This window comes from Pyxicephalus adspersus, chromosome 5 (assembly GCF_032062135.1).
Source record: "Pyxicephalus adspersus chromosome 5, UCB_Pads_2.0, whole genome shotgun sequence".
Classification (NCBI taxonomy): Eukaryota; Metazoa; Chordata; class Amphibia; order Anura; family Pyxicephalidae; genus Pyxicephalus; species Pyxicephalus adspersus.
This window is the reverse complement of record NC_092862.1, coordinates 45,431,074-45,456,418: the sequence shown is the minus strand read 5'-3', so window position 1 is coordinate 45,456,418 and position 25,345 is coordinate 45,431,074. Positions and strand designations below refer to the sequence as shown.

Genomic DNA, 25,345 nt, shown 5'->3' with positions numbered 1-25,345 from the left:
CAAGGGGGGGTTAGTTTAGTTACAGATAGATAGGTTTGTTTTATTGCAGAAGAGGCATATCTTTACTTATTTATGCTGTTTAAAGCAAAACTTAACCATCGATACCAAAACCTGTGACTAGAAAGGCCCCGTTATTGCAGGTCCCTTCTGCAATAAATTGAGATTACCTGCCTGATTGCAATTTTTTATTGAAGCTCACCTATCCATCGCAAATGCCAACATATTTTCACGCTCTTCTTCCGGGAGTTAGAACGTCTGCCATCTTCATTGGCTGGGCCAGGATGGCGTAACCCCCATGCATGCCAGGCAGATAAGCACATTTTATTGTACAAAATACATCAACAGTCCCTTCTAAATAAGAATCTATCTTCTTACAAGTTTTATATGCTGAGCTATAATTCTGCTTAATGATGCAAGATATCTCCCCACTGGACAAGTGTAGAAGTGGAGAGTCTGTTAGTGCATACTGATGGAGAATGTTTGTGCACTCGTGTTTTTATAATGTGAATGGCTTATTTTGTTACTAGCTATAGCTATTACATTACCTGCAGCTAAGAGCAAAGAAACATGTTGCTTACTATTTTTAAAACATTTGCAATGTGTTTTAATGCTCTTTTAGTGAAATTCTTTTTTACAGATTTTTACATTTCAGTTGAAAAAATTCTGGAGTTTTTCCCTTGGAATATACAGCCGGCTGGATTTCAGGAATGCATGAGTTAAAACATTGTAGTGTTTGTGGAAGTCAGCTGCTGGGGGTGGGCACTGTGCAATACTTTGCATATAAGGAAGCCTGGGTGCTGCATTCAGGGCTGCACAGACTTCCAGCTTTCACTGTGTAGACATTTACTTTTTCCTGTCCAGAGTCATAAAACCCAAAAGCAAACAATATGGTGAAAGAAAAGATTACTGGACTAACCGTGACTGATATCCGCTTTCCTACATCTCTGGGCCACCACGGCTCTGATGCCATGGTAAGACATTCACACTTTGAACTCCTTTAGGCCAGCTGACATTTTTAGGTATGACACTTTAGTTTTGCTGTGCTAGCAATGTAAAAAAATGTCTAACCAGAGCAAATAAAGATAAACATGTGTTTTTTCTAACAAGTAAAGCGGCATCAACAAATTTATATATAGCAAAATATTTATTTTCCTTTCTCCCTGCTTTGAGGATATCACCAAATTACATACTTTGTCAATTGCTGGAACAGAACTTGTGCTGTCTGTGACTCTTGTAAGAAACAACCTGTCCACACATACGTACATGTGTGACTTTTATATCCCATCCTATATTGACTGTACAACTAAAAAAAAATCACAATTTTTAGATGTCCATTCCTGTCTGCCTGGAAAGCTAACATTTCCAATGACTTACTACTAAAATAATTCTCAGATTACAAAAGAGAGAGTTTATTTTGTCACTTCTACAACAGATCACGGAATGTATAAGGCCTACATGTGTCAGTTGATTGGATATGGTGAAGGCAACACACAATACCATCCTTTACATAATATACACATCTGAAAACAGATTTAGAGCGTACATAAACTCAGAATTTTCACTTTACATAAAATGGTAGAGAACCTATGTCCGGCATCCCAGGAGGCTTTTGGGTGCTCTTCTGCACATGCCGGAGCATCCCTTTGCTCAAAGAGAAAAAGTGAAATCATCAATTTTTTTTTCATCCTACGTCACCTGATCCCGCACCTGGGTTGGATGATGTAGGATGAAGAACCCGGAAAAGAAAAAGAGGATGGTCGCACCTGGACGGATGCCAAGACAACATGGGATCCGATGCCGGACACTCCTGGAGTGATCAGACTGCCCTGCGCGATTGAAGGTAGGTGTGTTTTTTTTTTTTTTTTTTTTGAGTTTTGAGTATAGTTCCTCTTTAAGTAGTTCATTTTAGAAATAGAAAAGTGTATGGGGCCGTGTGTCACTTAAAGGGGAAGAAACTTCCCCCAGAGTGGCGTGATGATGCCAGAACCCACCCACTCTCCTATCACAGACTGAGACCTGCTTGCTAAACGTTCTGGGGGAACAGCAGCGCAGGGTTGTGACTACGGGGTACATGTTCAGCAGGGTCAGGAGAAGGACCCCACTGGGGGGCGCACCGGCCAGGTAGTTTTTCTGCAGACCACCAAAATATTCTTGCGGACCACTGAGTGGCGACTGCTGGCTTAGATCCTTTTTCCACAACCTGGGATGTCCTAAACATTTCAAATGAATGTGAACAGCAGACTACGATTGCCTAAAATAAAAAATATGTACTTACCTTTAGCAGAATATACTGGTAGCACACTGTAACTGCAGTAACCCTTAGCAATCCTTGTGCTTCACAATTATGCAAACGCCAAAATACATCCAAGAGGTTTGGAAACATTTGGCCTTTGCATCCCACACTTTCCTACTAGTGAAGCCACTTGTCTCAATGAAAAGCAATGAGTCTTGAGATGCAAAAAGAGAGGGATAAGGTTTTGGGGCTCCCAGAGCATTTTAGAAAATGATATTAAGAAATACAAGTACTGATACAGTTTACCAATATATTTTTCTGGTTCTTTAGCTGTCAAAATAACAAAAATGACAGTGACCCTGATGTCCAAGATTGGATTGGAAGTAAAAGCAGTTTAGGTATATAAATCACCCCATTCTATATCTATATTACAATCAAACTCTGGTAAGGGTAATACAGTTTCATATTAGTCTGCCTTTTTTAACTCAGTACCAATACATAGTCCAAGGAAAAAAGTCATGGGTTCTATTATATTTGATATTGTACTTTGACATCCCCTTACACATGAAAAGTAATTATTCACTTCCCTAACCCTGGGCATTGTTTACTGCTAGGAAAATGTCAATCCTCTTGGTAAGTAAACCATTAAAACCACATGAACATTCTTTTCTGTTATTACATAAAAGTAATATGTGCACAAAAATAAACAAACCGTGTTTTCAGCACGAAGAATAACAGCAGCAAATCCTATTAAAGTAAATGGGGGGGATGGGGTCCTTGCAGAAAATAAAAGCCCTAGCTTAAGAAAATAAAAACACATAAATCCCTAGAACATATGAAAACCCAACCCCTGTGAAAGAAAGCCCATTCTGTCTGAAATAGAAGCATTGCAACAGAAAAATAACGCTTTGACTGAGAGTACTTCAGATTCCAAAAAAATGTTTTCTTTGCAGTTGTAACAAAAAACTGTTTAAATCCGCACCATATCAGTAATACAGAGAACTCATGTTGTTATGTTGACCTTATAAAAAAGTATCTCAAGAAAACAGTTCAACTGTTTGATTCGCCTAAGTGAAACATTCAAATTTAGAATGAACAACCAAATTATTTAGGATGGGTGGATGTTATACCAGGAATGACATCAGAGAGTCATCTTGCCCGGACTGTTATAACATGCATGATTCAGGCAATGTGGGGTAGCAGCATATCTAAAGTTAAACATTTTACCCCATTTTCTTCTACACTGTACCTGTATTGTACTTCTAACTGTACCGGAAGCAGAAATTACCTTTATAAAAGAATGTCATGTAGATACATTTCAAGCTACCGATTTGTAATAATACTTATTTCTTACAGTGTACCTAAAAAATTTTTTTTCATTTTAGATAGAATGAGTGGATTTGACGGCTGTCTGTGTCCTGTTTAGGGACACTGGGTCTGATTATTGTCAATAGAACTAAAAGTGAGGATAAACCTAAAATTTCAGTTCTCACTGGAACAAGAATAAAAAGATATTCCCTTTATTTTATTAGGGTTTACTCTTACTTTATTTCTCACTGTGTTTTACCAGAAATAAAAGAAAAAAAAAATATTTCTATTCTATTAAAGATTTTGACCAATTGCTACTTATAAAAGCAAAATAATATAATTCTCCTTCTAGAAAGATCCCAGGGAATGCAGAACAAGAGGATAAATATACCTAATAACTTTATTACTCTTTTCTACAAATTGTTTTAAAATTCCAGCATTTTATGTTAGGGATTGTGGAGAAAGTTGATGTTAGCACAAGTTCCAGTTTAGTAAAGTAAATGATTGCAAAATGTATAAATATATATTTTATATAGAGTATATCTAAATATATCCTCATTTTTCACTACAGCACACAGACCCTGACTACTCTGCAGCATATGTGATTCTAGAAACTGATGCTTCGGATGGTATCAAAGGATATGGTCTAACCTTTACTTTAGGGAGAGGCACAGAAGTTGGTAAGATATGATTTTCTTTTCAGCAGTATGTTTAACTTCTTCTTTTACTTTCAGAATCAGAATAATATTAGGGAAGTATTAAAGTGAGGATGTTGTAATCTGTCTGGATGTGTTTACATTTCACCCAAAAACATGATTTTCAAAATTAACAGGGAATTATGTAATTAAAATGAATCGGTCACATGAGAACACTTGTTTGTCCAAGACTGTTAGTGTCTGAACTGCAACTGCAGCAAGTTTCTTTCCTTTCTCTCCTAGTGACAGCCTGTTACACTGGTACTGCAAAAATGTCCCCAACAGAGACGCAAACAGTAGAAAAATACCCTAACCCTTCCTCAATCTACCAAAAAAAAAAAAACACACAATATTGATTTTTGTGTACCTTGCGTAAAACTAATAAGTGCAGATAAAGCAGTAAGGCTAAGTCTACACAGACGTTTTTAAAACGCATGTAAACATTCCTGCTGTGTTTATATGCGTTTTATGCACTTTTATTAGCGTTTTAAATCTTGCCTTTAAAATGTTGGAAAACTATGCAGCGTTTTCAGTGTTTTTAACGTGTTTATGTTTCAAGTGCTTAAAAATGCAGGAAAACGCCCCGTTGAAACCAATGGAAGCATTTACCCACGTTTTTGGGCGTTTTCCAGCGTTACCCCCGCGTTAAAATTTGTTAAACGTTGCAAGCAACGTTATAGATAATGGTCATAGACGTGCCTCAAGGAAACGTCCTGGTGTGGAATAGCTTATTGGAATGCATGGGGATTTCAAAAACTTTTAAAGCCTCAGGTTAAACGCTGGGGAAAACGTCTGTGTAGACTAAACTGTAGAGCATGTTCTATCTCATTCTCTAACAAAATAGATTTGGACTGGATATGCACTTTATTGTTAAAATGTAACAATAAATTTCCTATGTGTTTCTATAATGTATTGTTGTTTGTAGCATTCATACACTCCGTTTTGGAAACGTCAAACATGTTTTTTGTAGGTGAATGGGTGCAGAAATATTGTTTAAATAAAAAAAAAATACGTAAAATTCGACAAATTTTCTGTGGCCAAATACATAAAAATTGTTGCATGGCATTTAACATTCTACATTGTCTTAGCTTGCTTTGACTCATGTTAGGGCAGTGGTCACCAACCTTTTCGGTCTCGCAGACCACTAAAATCACCGGCTCCTGACCGCGGGAAACCTCCCTCAGAGTGATGTCATGATGATATAACCCCGTCCACTCTCCAATTGCAAAACTGAGCCTGCAATGGGAGAGTGGGCTGGTTGTGTCCAGGGACACAACCTGCCCACTTCCCTGAGCCTGTAAACTGTACGGGGGACGTGGTTCGCGGCTCTGCCCAGTGCGTCCCCCCAGCGGGGTCCTTCTCCTGACCCGGCTCAGGGGTGTACAGGCCAGAGCCGCGAACCAACAAAATTTGCTCATGGACCACTGGTTGGTGACCGCTGTGTAAGGAATGTTCTTATTTGAATACAGCCAATAGTGTGTTCCGTTGATGTGCTTCAGATGTGTTGTGCAGAAATAAAAAACTGGTACTAAGAGCAATATGGGTCTGCCATTGCTTGTGTTCAAAAATGCCAAGCTGTCTGTATCTTCAATAGTTTGTCACTGTTTATGAATAATCATACAGATTAAAAAACTAAGGCTACGTACACACGATAGAGGTTTCTTATCAAATAATGGCCTCAGGGCTGATATTGGATGAGAATCTGGCACATGTACAGTGCTCCTCCTTGCAGATCCACCGACAGCGGATGACAAATGAAGAACAATCTTAATGAAAGTAAAGGGGAGATAGCACAGTAGGGTACCAGTCTATCGTTCTCCTCCTTCCCTCTCCATAGAGGAGAATGGCGCTGTATGTACATCACTTGTCCATGCATTGTGGAGTCTCATGTCCTTGGAAAGGATCGCAAAAAAACCTTTCCAATGGCAACTATTGCACATGTGTACCCTGAACTCCTTAGCAAAATGATTGTTCCAGGCCTATGCCTTAAGAGTATTTTAAAAGCCAGTGGACGAGCTTTTTTCATATTATTTCATGCAGTAAGTTCCTGTAATGTCTAAACATTGGTCAACACACCTAAATGCATGAAGGCCTTTCAAGTCCAGTTTCAATCTACGATATTGCAATATTGGGGGAAAAACAAATGTACAACAAAAAAACCCAAACTAGACTGAAACAGTGATCTGTAGATATTGGAAAATAAAATCGTGACAGCCAGTTTATTACTGTGTTTATTACTAAAGTCCTTAGAGGTAGATTCTTCACATATAATTATCTCACTTACCACATCTTTTTCCAGTCATTTTGATACACTATATGCCCAGAACTATGTGGATAGTCTTCTAAATTACTGAGTTCAGGTGCACAAAACCAAATCCATAAAGACATGGTTTGGTAAGACTGGTGTATAGGAAACTGAGTGGTCTGAACAGAGCCCTAACCTCAGCTTATTTGAACACCATTATAACGAGTTGGAACACAATGCGAGCCAAAGCCTCTAATTTTCTTAGGGCTGAAACTCCCACAGACACATTCCAAAATCTAGTAGTAAGTCTTCCCGGAACAGCGTGCGCTGGTACAGCCACAAAGAGGGGGGCAACATAATGCCCATAGTTTTGGAATTAAATCTAACAACCATATGCCTCGTACATCATCAACCAACACAACAATTTTTTCCATGGCTATGAAAATGACTGCCTATTACAACAAGATTATTTTGTTGTTGAAAAAAGGTAAATATTCTGTTAAAAAAATACTGTGAAACAATACTCATGTATGATTACCAAATCTAAAGCACAGAGTAAGAAATTCAGTAATTTAACCCACTAACATTTTAATATAACACTTTTATTAGCAGCCTGTTTGGCAGTTTTAAAGCATCCAAAAGATCAGTGATCATACAAAATTCCCAATGTTCTTCATAAGCATGATGTTTTAAGTTAGCAAACATTGTCTAAAAAATCATATTTCTTCCATTACAACTGTGATCTGCAGAGGTTTAATTGGATCACCAAACAGTAATGATTCAATAATAATATCCATAAACCAAGAGGATAATTTTGTAATAAGTTATGTACTATTTTGCAGTGGTGTGTGCCATTAAAGCTCTTTCGAGACATGTGGTGGGAAGAGCTCTTGAAGATATTGTCAACAATTTCAGAGGCTTCTACAGGGAGCTAAGCAGTGATGGGCAATTGCGCTGGGTATGCTGATCTTTTTACTTTTTATTTTTTCTTCCACAGGTTAACATCTTAAAAAAATTCCATTGTCTGGGATACAAACTGTAAATGCAAGCGGTGGCTGATGTAGGTCTATGCTTTTAAAAGCTGGTATTTAGGCCAAAACCTAAATGAATGTATGAAAACTGTGCTACCAGCCAAAGAATTTAAAGGTCCACTCAGCCAATCTTGTAACTACATAATATTCCCCGCTCTTCTTCATAAAATAAAGGGGAGGCTTTCTCCAAAAGGTAGAAGTTGGGCAAGCCTGACAACACTGCTTAGGATTTCACTGCATCGAAGGAACGTTATTGTCTCAATACAGAAACTTAACAACTTCAGATCCATGAAATTAGAATAAGTTGGCAATTATTAGGTGTTCCTTAGTGAGTATCCTGGCGAAGCCTGTCTTATTTAAACCTTATATATCTAAAGCACAGTGTTTAATTTGCTTTTGATCTGTTTTGTCATCATACCAAAATCAAGAAGTCTCTAAGGTTCTGAATAAAAATTTCACTATAAAGAAAATAATCTAAATTGGCATAGTTTTAAAAGAACCACTGATTTGTCTGGGACCAACAAGCCTAGCAAATTCATCCCAAGAGCTTACTGTTTAATGGTAAAATAATTCTGCGAGAACCAGACAAATTACACTGCAGGATCCTGGCTAACCCAGGTAATCCTGGTAATTTTTGCAAAAGCAAGTGCATAAATCCAAAATCAGAAAAAAAGATTGCACTAATTTATATTGCAGGGCAGGTATGTCTGAAAAAGAACTTGACCTCCATGAAGAAAAATAGAGCAAGACAATTCAAAGTAAAAAATTGTCTGAGCAAAGACTAGGCCTTTTGGGACAATGAGCAATAGCCTGATTATTCAAACATTAAATTGGTTGGCCATAATAACAGTAGCAATTTTTATTGCAAATCAAAAGAAGATTTTAGAAAAGGAACCACATTCCTACTATGAGACACTTGGTTTAAAAAAATCATATAAGGAATTAGCATATTGGTAAGTACAGTTAAAAAAACATAACCGGAATGTCTTACAAATCTGAAGAAAATGGAATATCGTTGTCATACTTACCTGTAATTTTCCATTCCTGTAAACTCCTCCTGACAGCATACTACTCGGTTAGTTCTGCCCCTTGCTCTCCAAAGGACCACATTACCAAAGCAATAAAAGTAACCTCCCTTTGCCCTGCAGGTGTTCTGTAACAAGCTTGAGACAGGATAAGGGAGGGGAACATGCTGTATGGAGGAGTTTACAGGAAAGGAAAATAACAGGTATGTATGACAACAATTTTCCATTTTCTTGACACTCCTCCTGACAGTATGTACACATGAAACTTAGCAAGCAATAATAGGAAGGGAGGAAAGAAACTAACAAACAATGCCATGGAATTAAAGTTACTCTTTAGAAAGAGCCACCTGCCAAATAGAAGCCCCAAGGTGGCTGAAGCTCCAACATATAAAGCGAAATACCGTAAATGTTGGAAGACTTCCAACTGGGTATTTTACAGATCACTTCAGTGGATACTTTAAATGAAGTCTATAAGGTTGCCCCTTACCTAAATGACTGTCCCTTGACTTCCTGCAACAGAACCAAGTTCTCATGATGTAAGCATACCACATGGTATTAAAAACCCTATCATGCAAAATCTATCCAAGATACTGCTGTGCTCCATAAAGGACTGCTAGAGAGGCTGACTAGAAGGCTTTAATTTTTACAACTGCTTTGAAGAACTGTCACCTGAAAAAGACGTTCCACCCACTTGGTGGTTGTGGGGGCTGACACTTGGACCTAAACAAGTAGACCCAGAGTTCCTCATCCGAAGCTGAATGCAGAAATTCTGAAACCTGTGCTGGTGATGGGTTAACTAAGAAAATCCTTGATTTCTACTGTACAAATAAAAACTTTCTATATAATGTGCCATCAATTTATGGATGTTTGTAAGCTTTGAGCATATCTGCCACCACCATGTGTGCAGGATGAGGGTCAGGAAAAAGGGACAGTTTCAGGACCACTATCTTCTGAGGTTTAAAACCATTATTACATGATTCTGTAAGCATGGTGTTTCTGTATTTGGGGTAGTGACTACTGGAAATAGTCAGGAATTTTGCCAAGCCAGGGTTTGCCTTCACAAATCAGACAAAAAATAATTAATGTCTTGTAATGCAGTGATCACACTGCAACTTACAACAAGGAAAAAGTAAATAATTACATAACCCATAATCAGTCATGGAGGTCTTATATTGGCACTGAAAGTCTTCAGCGATCATACGGCTTGCGGTTAATTGGGGGCATTAATATGAAATATAAATTGTGTCGACACTGCTGAAATGCAACCGATATTCCTGAATCTATGGAATTTAAAAAAAATTTCTAAATATCATTTGGCATTTTTAAAATGCAATAAAAAGCCTTGGCTATATCCCATTAAGTATGGGATGTGGTAAGAGTTTAGGAATTCTAGCAGAGGAAATGCAGTTACAAAAAATGCCTAAGTGTCAAATACAATTACATCTATGACAATTTCAAGCAGAAGCTTTTACTGCATAAAATATCATGAATCATAGTTAGAAGGCCATTGAGAGATTTAGCCACCCATATTTCATTGCACTGAACTTTTGTTCTAGATAATTTAATCGGCTGAGTCATCTGAGCTCTGATGTCACCATTTTTGGCTTTTTGCAATTTCATTTATTTTTTAAATGTAATTTATTAAGCAATATGACTGACAGGAAGCTGGTATAGGCATTTTTACATAAACCTCATAAAATAAAACCTTTAGAATGAATTCTGATTTTGGCTTCATACAAGCTAATACAGTTCTATGTGCTATATACTACCTCTGCAAACTAGCTATTTCTTGACTTGCTTCAAACCATAAAATTATACTGATATAATAAACAATTAGAACTTATATTGTGAAAGTATTCCTAATTTATAGCATTTTTTCACACTTGCATAAAACGCTTGTACAGTATTGTATACAGTATAGTGAAATGTTAGGATGTAATCCCATATCTCTGCTATAAATGCACAAAGAATTCTCTACATAGAGATTAATAGTAGCTCCCAGCTGGTGAGAAGCTATGTGGAAGTTGCTTTGTCAACTCAATGTGTTGTACCTTTGCATTTTGATGGGCTATAGGTGGCCTATATCTCTTCCTCAGAACTGGATAGTTAGGGTGGCTTTTTTGTAGACTGGATTATGTATAGGAACAATTTATATCACACATGTGTAGGAGTCTGCCTTTTTCTATCTGCTTGCTGAGGTGTAACTTTGTAAATAGCAAATAAAGTTGTTGAAGTTTTCCTGCCCCTGATAGTGGCCTGGGAAAGCCCATCAGGATATAGAGAAATGCAGGAGGTACAGGGACAGAGATGAGAACATGTGCTCAGCCAGGATAGGTGCTTGCATGCCTTCCAGAACACACTGACTGCCTTGTCTGTGTGTAGTGCAGTATTATAATTATTCCCTCTGTATTAATGGGGTATATGTGATATCTTATCAGAGATCACTTTGGGATATCCCTACAGTCACTGTATCAGCTATATACACAAATATATATGTGTGCTGCCCTTTAGGTTATCTTTGCTGATCTGCACCCTCTGTCTAGTTACACCTAGCATAGGTTAGGCATCCGATGGCCCATAGGTAGCAGGGGTCCGGTTGCATTGGCAGATTAGTGTGATTGCTAGGGTCTAAGTGGTAGGGCAGATAGATTGTTCCTGAACTCCAGAGACTTTGCCTGCATCCCTGCAATACAGGATCACAGCACACACAGTCCAATTGTCGGTTGGAGGATTTCCTTGCTGTTTTAAGGATCATCTCATCAGGACATCTTTGCTACAGTCAACTCCAGAGGCCTCTGCAACTCATCCTGATACTGATCAGTACTGGAGGTATTTGTGGTAATAGACTGTATATATACCCGGGTATATCTGTGCACAATTCTTCTCAGGACTCTGCTATGTGCTTGATATGTGTATTCATTGCTGTTTATTGATGATATATATTGTTATTACTGTTTTGAGATATAAAGCTTACAAATACTCCAACCTGTGTGTTCATTTAGCTGCAATGGTTAATGTTGCATGCTGGGTGTAGTGGTTCCTCAGATGTTATTTTATATTGCTGTTATTATTTCTGGTTAATGTCCCAGGAAGGGAGCCCCTCTGCTAACAGAGACCCTGTCCTGGGTGGAGGCACTGCCAACTTTATTAGTATCCTCACTCTTCCACATAGCGAAGGCTCAGGATCCTCCCTGTTATCTACAGGTTAGCGCCATAGCCTGTTTTGTGGGAGTCATTTACATTACCCCCCCCCCCATAACAGGGCTACACATGCTAATCTAAATCTACAAAGAAGACCCTTACTTGGAGGTCACAATGTCATGTTTGCTTAGATTTATCGACGTGTTTGGAACTATTTAGAGATAATTTGGTATGCAAAGCAAAACCTACTGACAAACATAATAATCTAAAATGTTTTATTTGATAAATTGTTTTTTTAACATTTTGCTGTCTGTGGTCTCAGTCTACCCTCCCAATACATTTGTAATCTTGTTTGAAGGAAGAGAATGGGTTCTAATTTATTGTAAAACTAGTTATATTATATGATCACCTGAGCCAAAATAAGTGTTACAAGTTTGATAACACAAATGTCATTGTTACTTATTACAACTAAATTTTTCATTTATTTTTTCCAGTGCATAACAGAATGTGAACATGTTTTGTTTTACAGTATATGCAACACGGTCAATTATTTGTAAGGGTAGTACTGTGTATGTGTTAAACAATGATGAATGCAGATAAATCCTCCAAAATGCTAGGCCTTTATGTTACAACAGAAATACAATACGATTTGTTTTATTTTTTGTTAGATCGGACCTGAGAAGGGTGTAGTGCAGCTTGCAACTGCTGCAGTACTTAATGCAGTTTGGGACCTTTGGGCCAAAAAGGAAGGAAAGGTACTGTATATAAATGGTGTACATATTATTGTCCTTTTACAGATAATTTGTGTGACTGTATTGTGATACCTCAGTAACCAGTGAATATGGTGTAAATTACAATACTGCATGTAATCATGACTAATACACAGCTGCAGCAAAGTTTGCATTTGTGTAATTTTAAAGCTGATAACCACCAATAAAACCATGAAGAGGTTGAGAGAAAGAGAGAGAAACTGAAAGCAAACTGTTGCTTTTTTGCTTTCTTTCTACAAAAGCTTTCTAAAGCTGTTGTACATCATTGTCATATACAGACCCTTTATGAAATATTTATTTGTAACATATAGATTTTGTATAAGCTGTAAAACAAGGATATTACATATCTAGGTTCCGACCTGCTTTGGGATCCTGTGTGGTCCCCAGTGGCTGGCACTTCGCCAGCTGCTCACTCACTTGCTCTACAGAGCTGGTTTCTTGAAGAACCAGCTCTGCACAGTTGACAACTGGCAGCAGTGAGCTGTACTGATATTCATTCTCCATGGGGCTGCTGCAGGTAGACACTATATTTAGCAGTTTCTAGTAAATGCACCGCAACCTTATGGCCAGTATGAACATGGCTTAAAATGTCTAAATTTAAAAAAAATTGACCCAAAACCTCTTTTATATTTCCTTAAACTCTAGGTGAAGTGAGGATAAAAAGACTAAAAGTTAACACATGGACTCCCACCCTCTACCTAAATCCTTATTCCAAAACCAGGATAGAAATTTGCAAATCCTAGATATACTCAACTGTTTGTTCAGGATGTTACTACGTACGCTTTTATATTATAATGAAACTTATATTCAAATCACACAACCAAGGGATCTTTCTTTTGAAAAAAATTATAAGTAATCATTCATGATTAGATTAACTAAGCATTTATGGTCCAAGCAGTGGAGAGTACAGTCAAGTAGCATCTGAGTAGAAGCAAAAATCCTAAAGTTTCTGTCCAATGATACATAGTTTGTAATGGTAGAGTGGTATTAATATACATGCTGATTATTGATTAAGTATTGTATATCCTTTTTATCAATGCTCATACTTACAACATTGAAACAGTCCCTAAATATAACAATTCATTAAACGTGCAATAAATAAATATTAAGAACAATTTAATGTGCTAGCAATGTAATAATGGATAATTTGTTTTATTTTTCCTATAGCCTCTCTGGAAGTTGCTGGTTGATATGGTAAGGCTTTATGTAAGGTTGTAATCTAAGCAAATATATAATTATTGTAATTACAAAACAAAAACACTTTTATTTTTTTTATCTGCAACTATATGTTAATGGTAATGTGTGTTCACTTCCTTTATATCCAACAGACTCCAGAGCAGCTGGTATCCTGCATTGATTTTAGATACATAACAGATGCACTGACTGAGGAAGAAGCTCTTGGTAGGCCATCTTCTTATATCGGTTCTACAATATGAAATTATGATATGTTTTCACACTTGGAGTATTTTTTTTTTTTTGCATTGATGTTTTGCAGAAATACTTCAGAATGGAAAACAAGGAAAAGAAAGAAGAGGTAAATCCGCTGTGAGCACTAGAACATATGCTTATATGTGATGCTAACCACGGCTGTAGCAGCTCTGCAATACTCTAGAGTAGCTACGGTACTAGCTAAAAAAAAAAGTTTACACCTTCTGTCCTGTTTGACAATAATAACATACATTTGAAGTCACTGTTTATATCAGGAATTCAGCAAATAAAAACTCAAACTGTGATAATATTAACTTACATATATAACTAGAATGCTGTAAATGTGTGGGCCTACACCATGCTGCCAAGGCATCATAACAAAAACACATCAGTGCCTATTTTTACTCATCAGTTTATGAATATGAGTAATGAGGGGTGCGGGTTTTACTTATTTAATGGACTAAACAGGTACAAAACTACAAGAAATGTTTCCATTGATGTTAGGAATCCTACTTTATTCTTTAATTCTGCAGTCATCAGTGATGTTGTACTGTATACAATAATACTGCATTTGTACTATGCATTTGTGGACAGATTGATAGATATAGTAATACATGGTTGTTGTATGTAAAACAAAATAAAGTTATAGTGATGAACAAAAAAGCATAACTGCCAGTATGAAAAGTTAAGATTATGTTTTATTTTGTTGCTAGAGCAGTACATGCTGAAGAATGGATACCCTGCATATACTACATCATGTGCCTGGTTAGGCTATCCAGATGATCAGCTTAAAAAGGTTTGGGTTCTGAATAAAAAAGAGAGAAAGCAGCAACAAAAACACAGTCCTAGATTGGCTAGCATTAGTGGCTTCTTTATAATCCCAGTGTTGTCAAGTGGGTGAGGTTGTGTGGAGGGATTGCACAACAAGTTCAATTTACATATTCAGAGCATGGGAAACCTTAAGAATTACTTTTCATTAGTACCAGCTGGACTATAAAATACATGGATTGTAGGCCAAGTTTTAATTTTTTATTCTTTTTTGTATTTTTTATCTCTATTTCTGCTTATATGATTATTTAAGTAACATTCTTGATCCCTTTAATGGTTTGCTGGGCTCAGTGGGTTATCAGGAGCATAGATGAAGTGTAGATGAGCCTTTTGTTTTACAGTAACTAAAGGAAAACCATTTCCTGCTGAAATACTTGCCTGATTTTACTGATGTTACTATAAACTATACTTTTTGCCAAAATAGTGCTAGACCTGTGTGATATATAAATCGTATATTCCTTTTCACATGTATATTTACATAATTGTATGGATAAATGACAAAATATAAACCGGATTAAAATTGGATTGAAATTTGGACTTTGAAAGTCAAAACAAAATAGTCCAATATCAAAATAATATGTATTTTTTATAAATATGAATATAAGGGTCATGTAGACAAACAGAAATAATGTTTATTTAATGTCTCAAGTCACTAGGTTTTGTTCTAACACTTGTTGTTTTATTATAGTTGTGTACAGATGCACTAAAGGAAGGGTGGACAAGGTAAACATTTTTTAATGTGTATTAATCTGTAAGCAATACAAAATTAATCTGCCAATGCCCAGTTGTTATGGCTTTCTTGTGTATGCTTTGCTAACATATAACATAACATTTTTTTTCTGCGATGGTTCTCATTTATTAAGGTCATGGTATATCTAGTAGTAGTTAGTCACATTCAACTGGACTTGTTCTTGTAAAGTTGAAGCTTTTTCATAGTTTATCTTTTTACCTTTTCAGTGGAGTGCCAAGTAAATATATTCCTATCATATATTTCCACACAGACAGAACAATCACTTTATTCCACTCACTCATGTAATGTGACAAGTTGTGAAACCACCCTGTTCTAGTTACCTAATCACATCCCTTGATGTCATGGAGCATGAGCAGAGTTGTGAATTGTTGTCAAATAGCCAGGGTAAATGTTAAAATTGCACTAATATCATTGTGCTGCCTGTATGAACAGAAATGCTGAGTTTTTTCCATACACTTATCTGAACTGACTTGAATATGGAACAAAAAGTTTTCAACATTACTAGAACAAGTCCAGGTGAATGTTACTAGCCACAGCATTTTAAGGTTTATATCAGTCCTTATCCAATTTGAAATTCCAGCTCCAGCTAAACCCTTTTTTGGGGGTTTATATATGGTGGGGTAGCATAAAAACCCTTGCCAGGTTTTAATTCATTTTTGTCTTTCAAATGAGGACAGGAAGCTTGGGACAACTTCCTATTGTGGACATAGCAATAAAAACCTAGGAAGTATTCATTCCTTCCACTCTACACAAAATGTTAGTGTTGCTGCTGATTTTATTTCCTTCATGATCAGTGATGAGGGGAGGATGTGTGGGGCTTAGTGAATGGGTAGTATTAAAAAACTAAGAGGCTGTATATATTAATGGACAATTTTACCCAAGTTTGTTTCCTTCCAGGTTAAGTGCATATTTTGTTAGGATTGTTTAACTAATGTGTGCATTGCCAACCTCCTGATTGGTAAGGTAAACATGAGCTGTGAAACCATTGTTGAGGTACATAGGTGGTGTTCTCATTGGCTGATTGTCAGGGGTGTTTTACTGCATGACCATCCCTGACAACCACCAACCAATGAAAATGCTGCCTACTGTTTACCTTATCAAATGGCTTTTATCAGACCTTTGCCTTTCTGACTGCTTTTGGCAAACCCACTCTATTCAAAAATGGAAAAAACAGAAAAAAAAATGTCTGGAATTGGCCTTCACTGCATGCATGCAAACTTGTACACATAACATACTGGAGGTTTATTGCCTATTTTAACTCTTTACTTTCGGTGACAAGGGGACAAGATGTGTGGAGAGGAATACTTAACAAGAATGCAGATAGGATTAGAGAGTGGGCCTGGTTTATTAAAGACTGGAGGAGTTGACAATCATGGATGAATGATACCAGATTCATTCCAGGTTTGCGGGACCAGATCCATTCCAGGTTTGCTGGATTATCCAGGTTATCTCATAATAGTCTATCTTCTCCAGTCTTGAAGAGCATTAATAAATCAGGCCCAGTATTTTATCCTTCCCCCCCATTGCAAATCAAAAAAAGATTGCACTTTGGTGTCTTATACAAGAATGCACGTTTAAAATGATAAGGATAAAAAACGAACATAAGTGTGCAAAAAACAAACTCCTAACAAACAAATTGGGCATATAAACCCTAAGGTCTGTTAGGCAGCATAGCCAACCACCTAGGTACTAATGCTTATGTGTTTGACGTTACCTTTCATTCAAACCAGCAGTGTCTAGAGGTACAAATATTAGAAAAACATAAACATGGTATTTGTATGGTTTTCTTTTTTTGTCTGGATGTGTAATATGCTCTTGTTATGTTGACAGCAGGTATTAAAGAGTAATAAAAGTAGCATCAAACTGTTAATGTTGGCCTGCTATAGTAATATTATCTTTATGTTTTTAATATTCGTAGATTTAAAGTAAAAGTTGGGGCAGATTTACAAGATGATGCTAGAAGGTGTAAACTGATTAGAGATCTAATTGGACCTGAAAATAAACTGGTGAGTAACTAATATTTTTTTTACAGAGTGAAGATTTTGAATAACCCCCCAGCACACAGTTACGGGCTCTTTCATATTTATAAAAACAGGGATTCTTAATTCCATACATTTCAATAGATGTTCGATACGCCCAACATCAAAGCCAAACTGATCCCTCTATGGCCAATCTCTACTCTATTGTAGAAATTTCCAAACACTTACTAGCGTTTACCATACTTTATTGGACATATATCGCATCTATAGGGCAGATAGACACAGATGTCAATATTAGTGAAATGCTAGTGTATTATGAGAATCGTCACACTATGGTACTCCAGTTACAATTGAAAATTAAACATTGATGAATTGCATGCTGGTAACACAACTACCGGTTTTTATACAAGCATTTCTGTAATGTAGAAGGACACCCTAAACCCTTTTGGTTAGGCAATACAATCATCTTAAAACCTCATGTAAAACAGGAGAGGAATTCCCAAATACATTCCCTGCAGACTTCTTGTTTTCTTCTACATATGGAAAGTCTTCTGTAAAAAAATCAGCACTAAAAGATGTTTTTTATGGCATTTTTATTTGTGTGTAATTGGTGATGTAGCAAGTGGAGAGTGGGGAGTTATGTAACAATGACTTGAGGAGCTGTATTAATAGCTCACTAATTGCTTTTACCCATTGCCTGGAATTGGTATAAGAAGAGACAATGTCCTGGACACTCAGAGGTATTTGAACATACCAGAAACCACAAAGCCAAATCTTCACGTCAAGGCCATATACTAGGCCGCCCTGAAAGGCAAAGCTTTGGAATTATTGGAACTCTTCTTTCTGCCCCCTGTGTTCCTATTGGCCTGGGGCACTGCCAAATATAGCAAGAGAAAATACTATCTGATATTCGGCTTTGATGGGAGGATTTAGGAGGCTGCTATAGATGTGTTCTACCATCTCTGAGTACCTGGATTTTACATATGCAGCAGCTTGGGTTATTTTGAATACTATCACTGACCTTTATCTGAGTCCTAAAACTGATGGCATTGAAAGTTGCCATAACTTACTAAATAACCCAATTTTCTCACCTAAATCCATGGTTACATGACACTCCAAGCCCGACTATTCACTATCCTTCTGTGTGCAATAGACAAAGTCCTCCCTCATGTTGTCCTCAAGATCCAGAAAAACATGGGCCGGGATCATCAGGAACTGACCAGTGTAGGCACATCTACATTGCTGGGTTACATGGATAGCTGACATACGTAAATACAAATAGCTTTTAAGAATAAAGAAAAAATAATGAAGAGAGAATTAGAGAATGGAGCGTGTGGTTTTTTTGTTGCTTACTAATAAGTAAGCCTAAAAGTAAATTTGTGACTGTTAAAAACTTCTTAGTGAAATTTCATGTATCACACTTTCAATATCAGCAAGAACTGTACACTGGTTGTGTTTGAGAATAGTTCTTCAGCATTACAAATACATCAGTCAAAGGAATTCTCAAAGTTCTTTCTTTTCAACAGCTGCTACCTAGGACTTCAGCTGCAGACTTGCTTAGAAGTTAGAACTCCACCTGCTTTTATGTTACTTTTTTTTCATTTTGTATTTTCAGTACTAAACATAATGCATTATAAAAACTGTATTGTAAGGAAGTGCTGTTGCTTTTTGGGGTGAGTTTTTTAAAATCAAAACAATGATGACCATGTCTGGCTTTATCCCTATTTAGCCAGTGGGTGGGCAGTAATTTAAGATAACTTTCAATATGAATCATTCATTTTTTTTTTTATAGATGCTTGATGCAAACCAGAGGTGGGAAGTAAATGAAGCCATTTCCTGGGTGAAAGAGTTAGCTGTTTTTAAACCTATCTGGATTGAAGAACCCACATCCCCAGATGATATACTTGGCCATGCGGCAATCTCCAAGGTAAATCTATTTCTTCCAATAAAAATATTGTACAAAAAACATTTCAAACTACAATTATTTGAAGCAATTAAACATTGCCAATGTGTTATAAAAAGGAGAAGAATTTACATTAAGATACACCTGCAATTTAGTAAAACAATATTGTCATTGCTGCTGTTGATACAATTTGCCATATCATCACACCTTTGCTGTAAAGGTTTGCCTCCACACAGTTGTACTGAAGTCCCTGAAAAGTTCTATCTATAGAAAGAATAGGTGCACAGTGTTGTGTTTGGTGCTTGAAAATACTAGCGCTAGGTCTGAGCATTGATATGGGATGGAGGGATTGGGGGGGGAAGGGACACGACTTGGCCTTGCAAACACTGACCTTTAAAAATGTAGTATTTGTATAGAAGTTTCATGTGGCTTACCAAATAATTTAGAGACATGAGCTTTTGATTGGATACATACTCAGTCATTAAGGATTTTAAACTTCACACACCCCCTTATGCAGTTTCTTATGGTTCAGAGATAGTTGCATATTCAAGCCTAAAATGAGATAATTGTCAACAATTTATCATATATGGAAGGTAATAAATAATAGGTAAATTGTATTACATACTGCAAAATAATAGGCTGCTGATCAAAATATACTAAATTGCCACTTTTTAAATAGGCTTTAGCTCCACTTGGGATCGGAGTTGCCACGGGAGAACAAGTAAGTTTTCCTTGTTTATTCATATGTCTACATTGCATATTTACGGGGTGACCAAAGCATCAGCCACTCTAGCATGTTCATGGAATATTTTACAAAAGAAGAAAGAAAACACTAGGAAATCACAACAAAAAGTCTAACAAGCTGCAGCACCACTAAACTCCACAGTTTATTATTCAGGCTGAGCCTCTGCATCCTCACTAGGACCTAATTGTAGAGGTTACGTAAAATATACGGGGTTATCATCACAACACATGGGGTTATCCTACAATTACACCAACTCACCAAAACATAGGGAGGAGGAGGAGAAGAGAACTGAAAATATTTTACAGTACTTGCAACATTTAATAAGAAACAAAACATGAGGAAATATTCTTATATTGCATATTTTGCCCAGACATGCCTTGGCTATTTGTGTTCATTATATTACTTTTTTATGTACATTATGATTAAAACTCTTTATCTTGGTTTGCAGTGCCACAACAGAGTAATGTTTAAACAGTTTTTACAAGCCCATGCTCTCCAGTATCTTCAGATTGACAGCTGCAGATTGGGAAGTGTGAATGAAAATCTCTCTGTTCTTCTCATGGCAAAGAAATACAATAGTAAGACTATAAGTACATTCCAGAAAAAACACAGGTCACACAGCTGCCTTGAGACTGTTATAAATATGTTCTTCTATGTTCAATGTACACACATATGGTTATATTATTCACAGGAATTAGAATTTATTATTCATTGTTTTAAATAGGGTTCCTCATATCCAAATATACACATGGCTAATCTGACAACAGCATCCTAAAGGATTCCAAATATATATATATTGGTGCAAATACATGTATTTATTTCTAAATATCATTTTTTACTGTATAATTTTATGTTAATTGCAAATATTTTTAATTTTTTTTATTTTTACCTTTTGGACATGGTAAGAGCATCATGATATTCCACCAGTGGACACAAAAAAATAATTTGGGGAGCATATGACTGGGTCCTTCAGTGGTTTTTCTAGAACTGTGGCTTGTTCTTATTAGTGAATACATCGTTTTTTTTTTTTTTGGGTTTTTTTTATATGGAATGTTAGATACCTTATGGGGGATTTTTACTGCTAATGAATCATTCTATTTTCACATCTTGTTTGCTTTCAGTCCCTGTTTGTCCCCATGCTGGTGGAGTTGGTCTCTGTGAACTGGTACAGCATTTGATTATATTTGACTACATTTCAGTGTCTGGAAGCCTAGAAAACAGGTTGGTTGATTTATGAATCAGAAGGCTTTGTTATACCATTTATGGTTACCATGTCACCGAAAAATGCATAGTTTACCACATAGAGCTTAGAATATGCATTAGAAAACTGAAAATGAAATTAAATGCATCAGAAATTCAAATTACTAAATACAGCTCATATTATTATACAGGTAGTCCCCAAATTAAGGACATCAGGCATATGGATGACTCTTAGATACAAACGGGGCTTCCCTGCTTGTTCATATGCAGGACAGAGGCTTGATGGGGGGGGGGGGGGGGGTTGTATGACTTGAAGAAGAAATCTTTTGTTTTTCTGCAACTTGTATTTCTTTCTTGTAACTATTTAATGACTAAGACAAATTCTGCAGTTGTTTCATTTTGCACATCAAAGCTCTAGAGGTTAATGAATGTCCAGGCTCCATAAAGTTTCAATTTTTTTTTTGCTTTGTTCGTGATTAACTCACAGTGAGGATTTTATACAGTAACTGACACCACACTGCCTAATATGTTGAGACACACATCTGTCCTAATTGCATTTGTTAAAAAAATGTACCTGTTCCAACTTACATACGAATTCAACTTGAGAACAAACCTACAGTCCCTCTCTCGTATGTAACCTGTACTGGTGCACTTTCTTTTTCAAACTTTATAGCTTAGAAGGAGGGATCAGTGCACAGCTTCTAGCTGGTAACTTGCTCTAGTAACATGGCACAGAGATAAACTGATCTGCAACAATCATAGCTGGCAATTAAATAGAGAAGTTATTTGCTGTCAAGTCAGTCTCTGTGAGGGGTAGAAATGTATTCCAACATAGAGCCGGGGTGACATAAGGAGTGAATCACTGCAATTATATCAAGATGCTAGCTTCACATCCCATAGGAACTCTGAACACTAATTAGGAGTGGAGAATAGTACATATTAAAAATGATGTCAATAGCAGTAATTTGGAAGAAGTAATAATGAACATGTCTTTATGTTAATAAAGAACTTTAAGTTTTTAGCTTGGTTGTATTCATTGCTGTTATTCTAGGTCAGCTCAGCACCACGGTGTTAATCGGACAACCAAAAGATGGTTTTCCTAAGGAACCCAGAAGCTTTTATGTTTCCAAGATAACTTTCCTTTAAAGTCTACACCAATATTGCCAATGAGTTTGGTTGAATTGATTTATAATAATTTATTGATTAATAATATTCATTGATTGTGACCTCCTTTGGCATAGACAACTAGAACATATCAATCACAGCTAGCATGGAAACACTAATTTATAGAGTTCTTTCCTGTGCTGAAATCACAAAGTTTTAGTTCCCTGTGCAATATGCATAGCAAGGTTTAGTAACTAATTTCCAGGCTGATAAATTTCAAGCATCATCAAGCCCTGACCCCTAGATATGCAGTGTACCGTGCCTGCCCCTTCATGTACTTGTTGCATGAGACATCGGTCAATTGATGCTCATCATTGCATTCCCGTGGAAAATTTAGCTCTGGGTACACAGGCCAGATGTGACATGCATGTTTATCAATAATAAAAGCAATGATATCTAAGTTATATGGAAGTAGGACTTTATTGTAAAACATATCAGGGATCAGATTAGAGTTCAGCTTCAACCTTCTATTAAATCTATGTGAATTGAGGCTTTATGTCTCCAGTAATTCTGCTGACTGAAACAATCCATACTTTTAACTTGCAACTGCTGAGTTGTTTTGTTTTTTTAATAAACCCACAGCAATTAAAATATATGTAGATTTATAGTAGTAAGATAACCATATGGAAGATGGTTGATTGTAATACTCCTACTGTGCTGTGTAGTGAAGTAAAAAAAGAAAGCTCTTTATACCCTTCGAAATCTAGAACTAAAATTCAAAAACAACAAAATATGTGCTTCATAAATAAAAGGGAGTTCATTGCAATTGGTCCTTTAGACCAACACTCGTCAGTAGCCCTTAGATTGAATACATTCAACTTCATAGTCTTAGAGGGTGTATAGCATAACTCCCTATGCTGAAAACTTGTCCAAAAATAACCTAATGAAGCTACATTATGTCTAAATGTTACATGAAGGAAGCAATAAACTGATATGTAATATCTGTATTGACAAAGCAGATCTATTAGATGTATACATTGTAAGTAGATTTTCCCACCAAGCATAAATTTCCCAAGATATTGTGATGAGATAAGTCGTGATTATCTTTTGGTTTCAGGATGTGTGAATATGTGGATCATCTTCATGAACACTTTAAGTACCCAGTGGCTATCCAGAATGCTTCCTATATGCCTCCAAAGGTACGATTTAATTCATAATAAAATACTGAAACTTGAAGTGCAATGCTGGGTCTACCACGTTTATATGCGTTTTTATGCACTTTTACAAGTGTTTTAAAACTTTTATTTAAAATGCTAAAAAACTTTTATAAACGCCTATGACGTGTTTTACCGCAGCTTTACATAAGCGTTTATAAAAGTTTTACTTTTAACCCTTTCAGAGAATGAATACAGGGGTACATAAAACCCCGAAGGGGTACTCATTCTCTGAAGGGATTAAAAATATATGTAAAAATTAGGACAAGGCTTTAATGTTAAGGTATTTTTTAGAATGTGTGTGTTTTGTGTAACCTCTAGTGCTTTGTGATTGGCTGAGACAGCTCAAGCGTCATCATGATTTCCCTTTCCTCAGCCAATCAGGGAGCGGAGCAATCAGCAGAGCTCTGCTATACTGACAGCACTGCTCTACTGATTAATCCCATAGCCCTAGCGGAACTGTAGTATGTGTTCTTGAAAACGCTTATGAAGGCCCCTATTGTTTTCAATGGAAGCGTTCATAAAAAGCTTAAAATGCTTGTAAAAGCCTCCATTAAATTCATAGGGAGCGTTTAAGCATTTTCCCGCGTTTGCAAGCAACGTTATAGGGAATGCTCATAACGTGCCTCAAGGAAACGCCCTGGTGTAGATTAGCCCATTGGAATGCATGGGGATTTCAAACATGGGCTTTTAAAGCCTCAGGTTAAACGCTGGGGAAAACGTCCATGTAGACTAAGCCTTAAGGAAAAAAAAAAGAAACAATTTGTTGAATGTTTTATAAGATGTAACAGCATGTAAAAGTTTATGAGATCACTTCTTAAAATACATTTTTTGATGGGTAAGTGGTTATGTATGATAGGAGGGATCCAGACAGACTTTACAATTCTTCTGCTTTTTTGGCTACATGTATAATTTGAAGGAAATGTATATTTAAAGAATTTAAATGCTTTCATTGCTGATCTTCTCTCAAAAATGCTAACTCAATGATGATCTTAGATAATGTGAAACCACCACTCACCAGTTCCAGCCTAAAAACCTTCCCTGCCTAAATCCTTTGATGTATTTTGAATTATGGAGACAGCTGGCAATCTCTGCCTTTAGTACTTTTTTAAATCACAAATCCTTAACAAGCATGGAGCCGTAAAGTAACGTAAAGGTAGTGTCAATGAATCGCTATAATAGCCAGACAACTAAAAGTAGAGGACAATAGTAAAAGTAGTTACACATTTCTGATTTATACATTCCTCTGATTGCCCAGTAACTAGACACATTCCTTACTGTGTTTTGTGGCCAGTTTGTCTTTACAAGATGCCATATTCTATCACATAGGAAGCACTGGTATGCCATTAAATATATTTGTTTGGTAAATTTATGATTGAAAAGCAGCAATATTTCTATTCTAGTCATGGGCCCGGGAGCCTTCGTCACTTTAGGTAATTTAATGTTATCTGTTCATATTTATTTTAGGATCCTGGCTACTCCACAGAAATGAAACCAGAATCCGTATCACAGTACCAGTTCCCGGATGGAGAGATTTGGCAGAAACTAGTCAGGGAGGGAAAGATTGAAATATAGTGTATGTGTATATAAAGTCATTTTGGGTTGACAGAGTATTTTGTGTTTATATGAACACCTAATGGTTTCTAATAACAATAATCTCAGATTATGGAGTAACACACAATGACTGGAAAAGATTACTATTTTAATAAAAAAAAGATGATTTTGTTTTTCTGTAGTTACCTAAG

General features: G+C 36.5%; 1 protein-coding gene across 1 annotated transcript; it reads left to right on the top strand.

Moving 5' to 3' along the window:
- Positions 1–790: 790 nt before the first annotated feature.
- ENOSF1 (enolase superfamily member 1) lies at positions 791–25,335 on the top strand. The gene is made up of 16 exons (XM_072411353.1): positions 791–971; positions 4,113–4,221; positions 7,324–7,439; positions 12,347–12,433; positions 13,616–13,642; positions 13,777–13,849; positions 13,944–13,982; positions 14,590–14,672; positions 15,393–15,427; positions 17,374–17,461; positions 19,227–19,361; positions 20,017–20,058; positions 20,531–20,660; positions 21,204–21,303; positions 23,504–23,585; positions 25,068–25,335. Exons 1-16 carry the CDS (start codon positions 888–890, stop codon positions 25,173–25,175), a joined length of 1,338 nt encoding a protein of 445 aa, XP_072267454.1. The 5' UTR covers positions 791–887; the 3' UTR covers positions 25,176–25,335.
- The last annotated feature ends 10 nt before the right edge of the window (positions 25,336–25,345 follow it).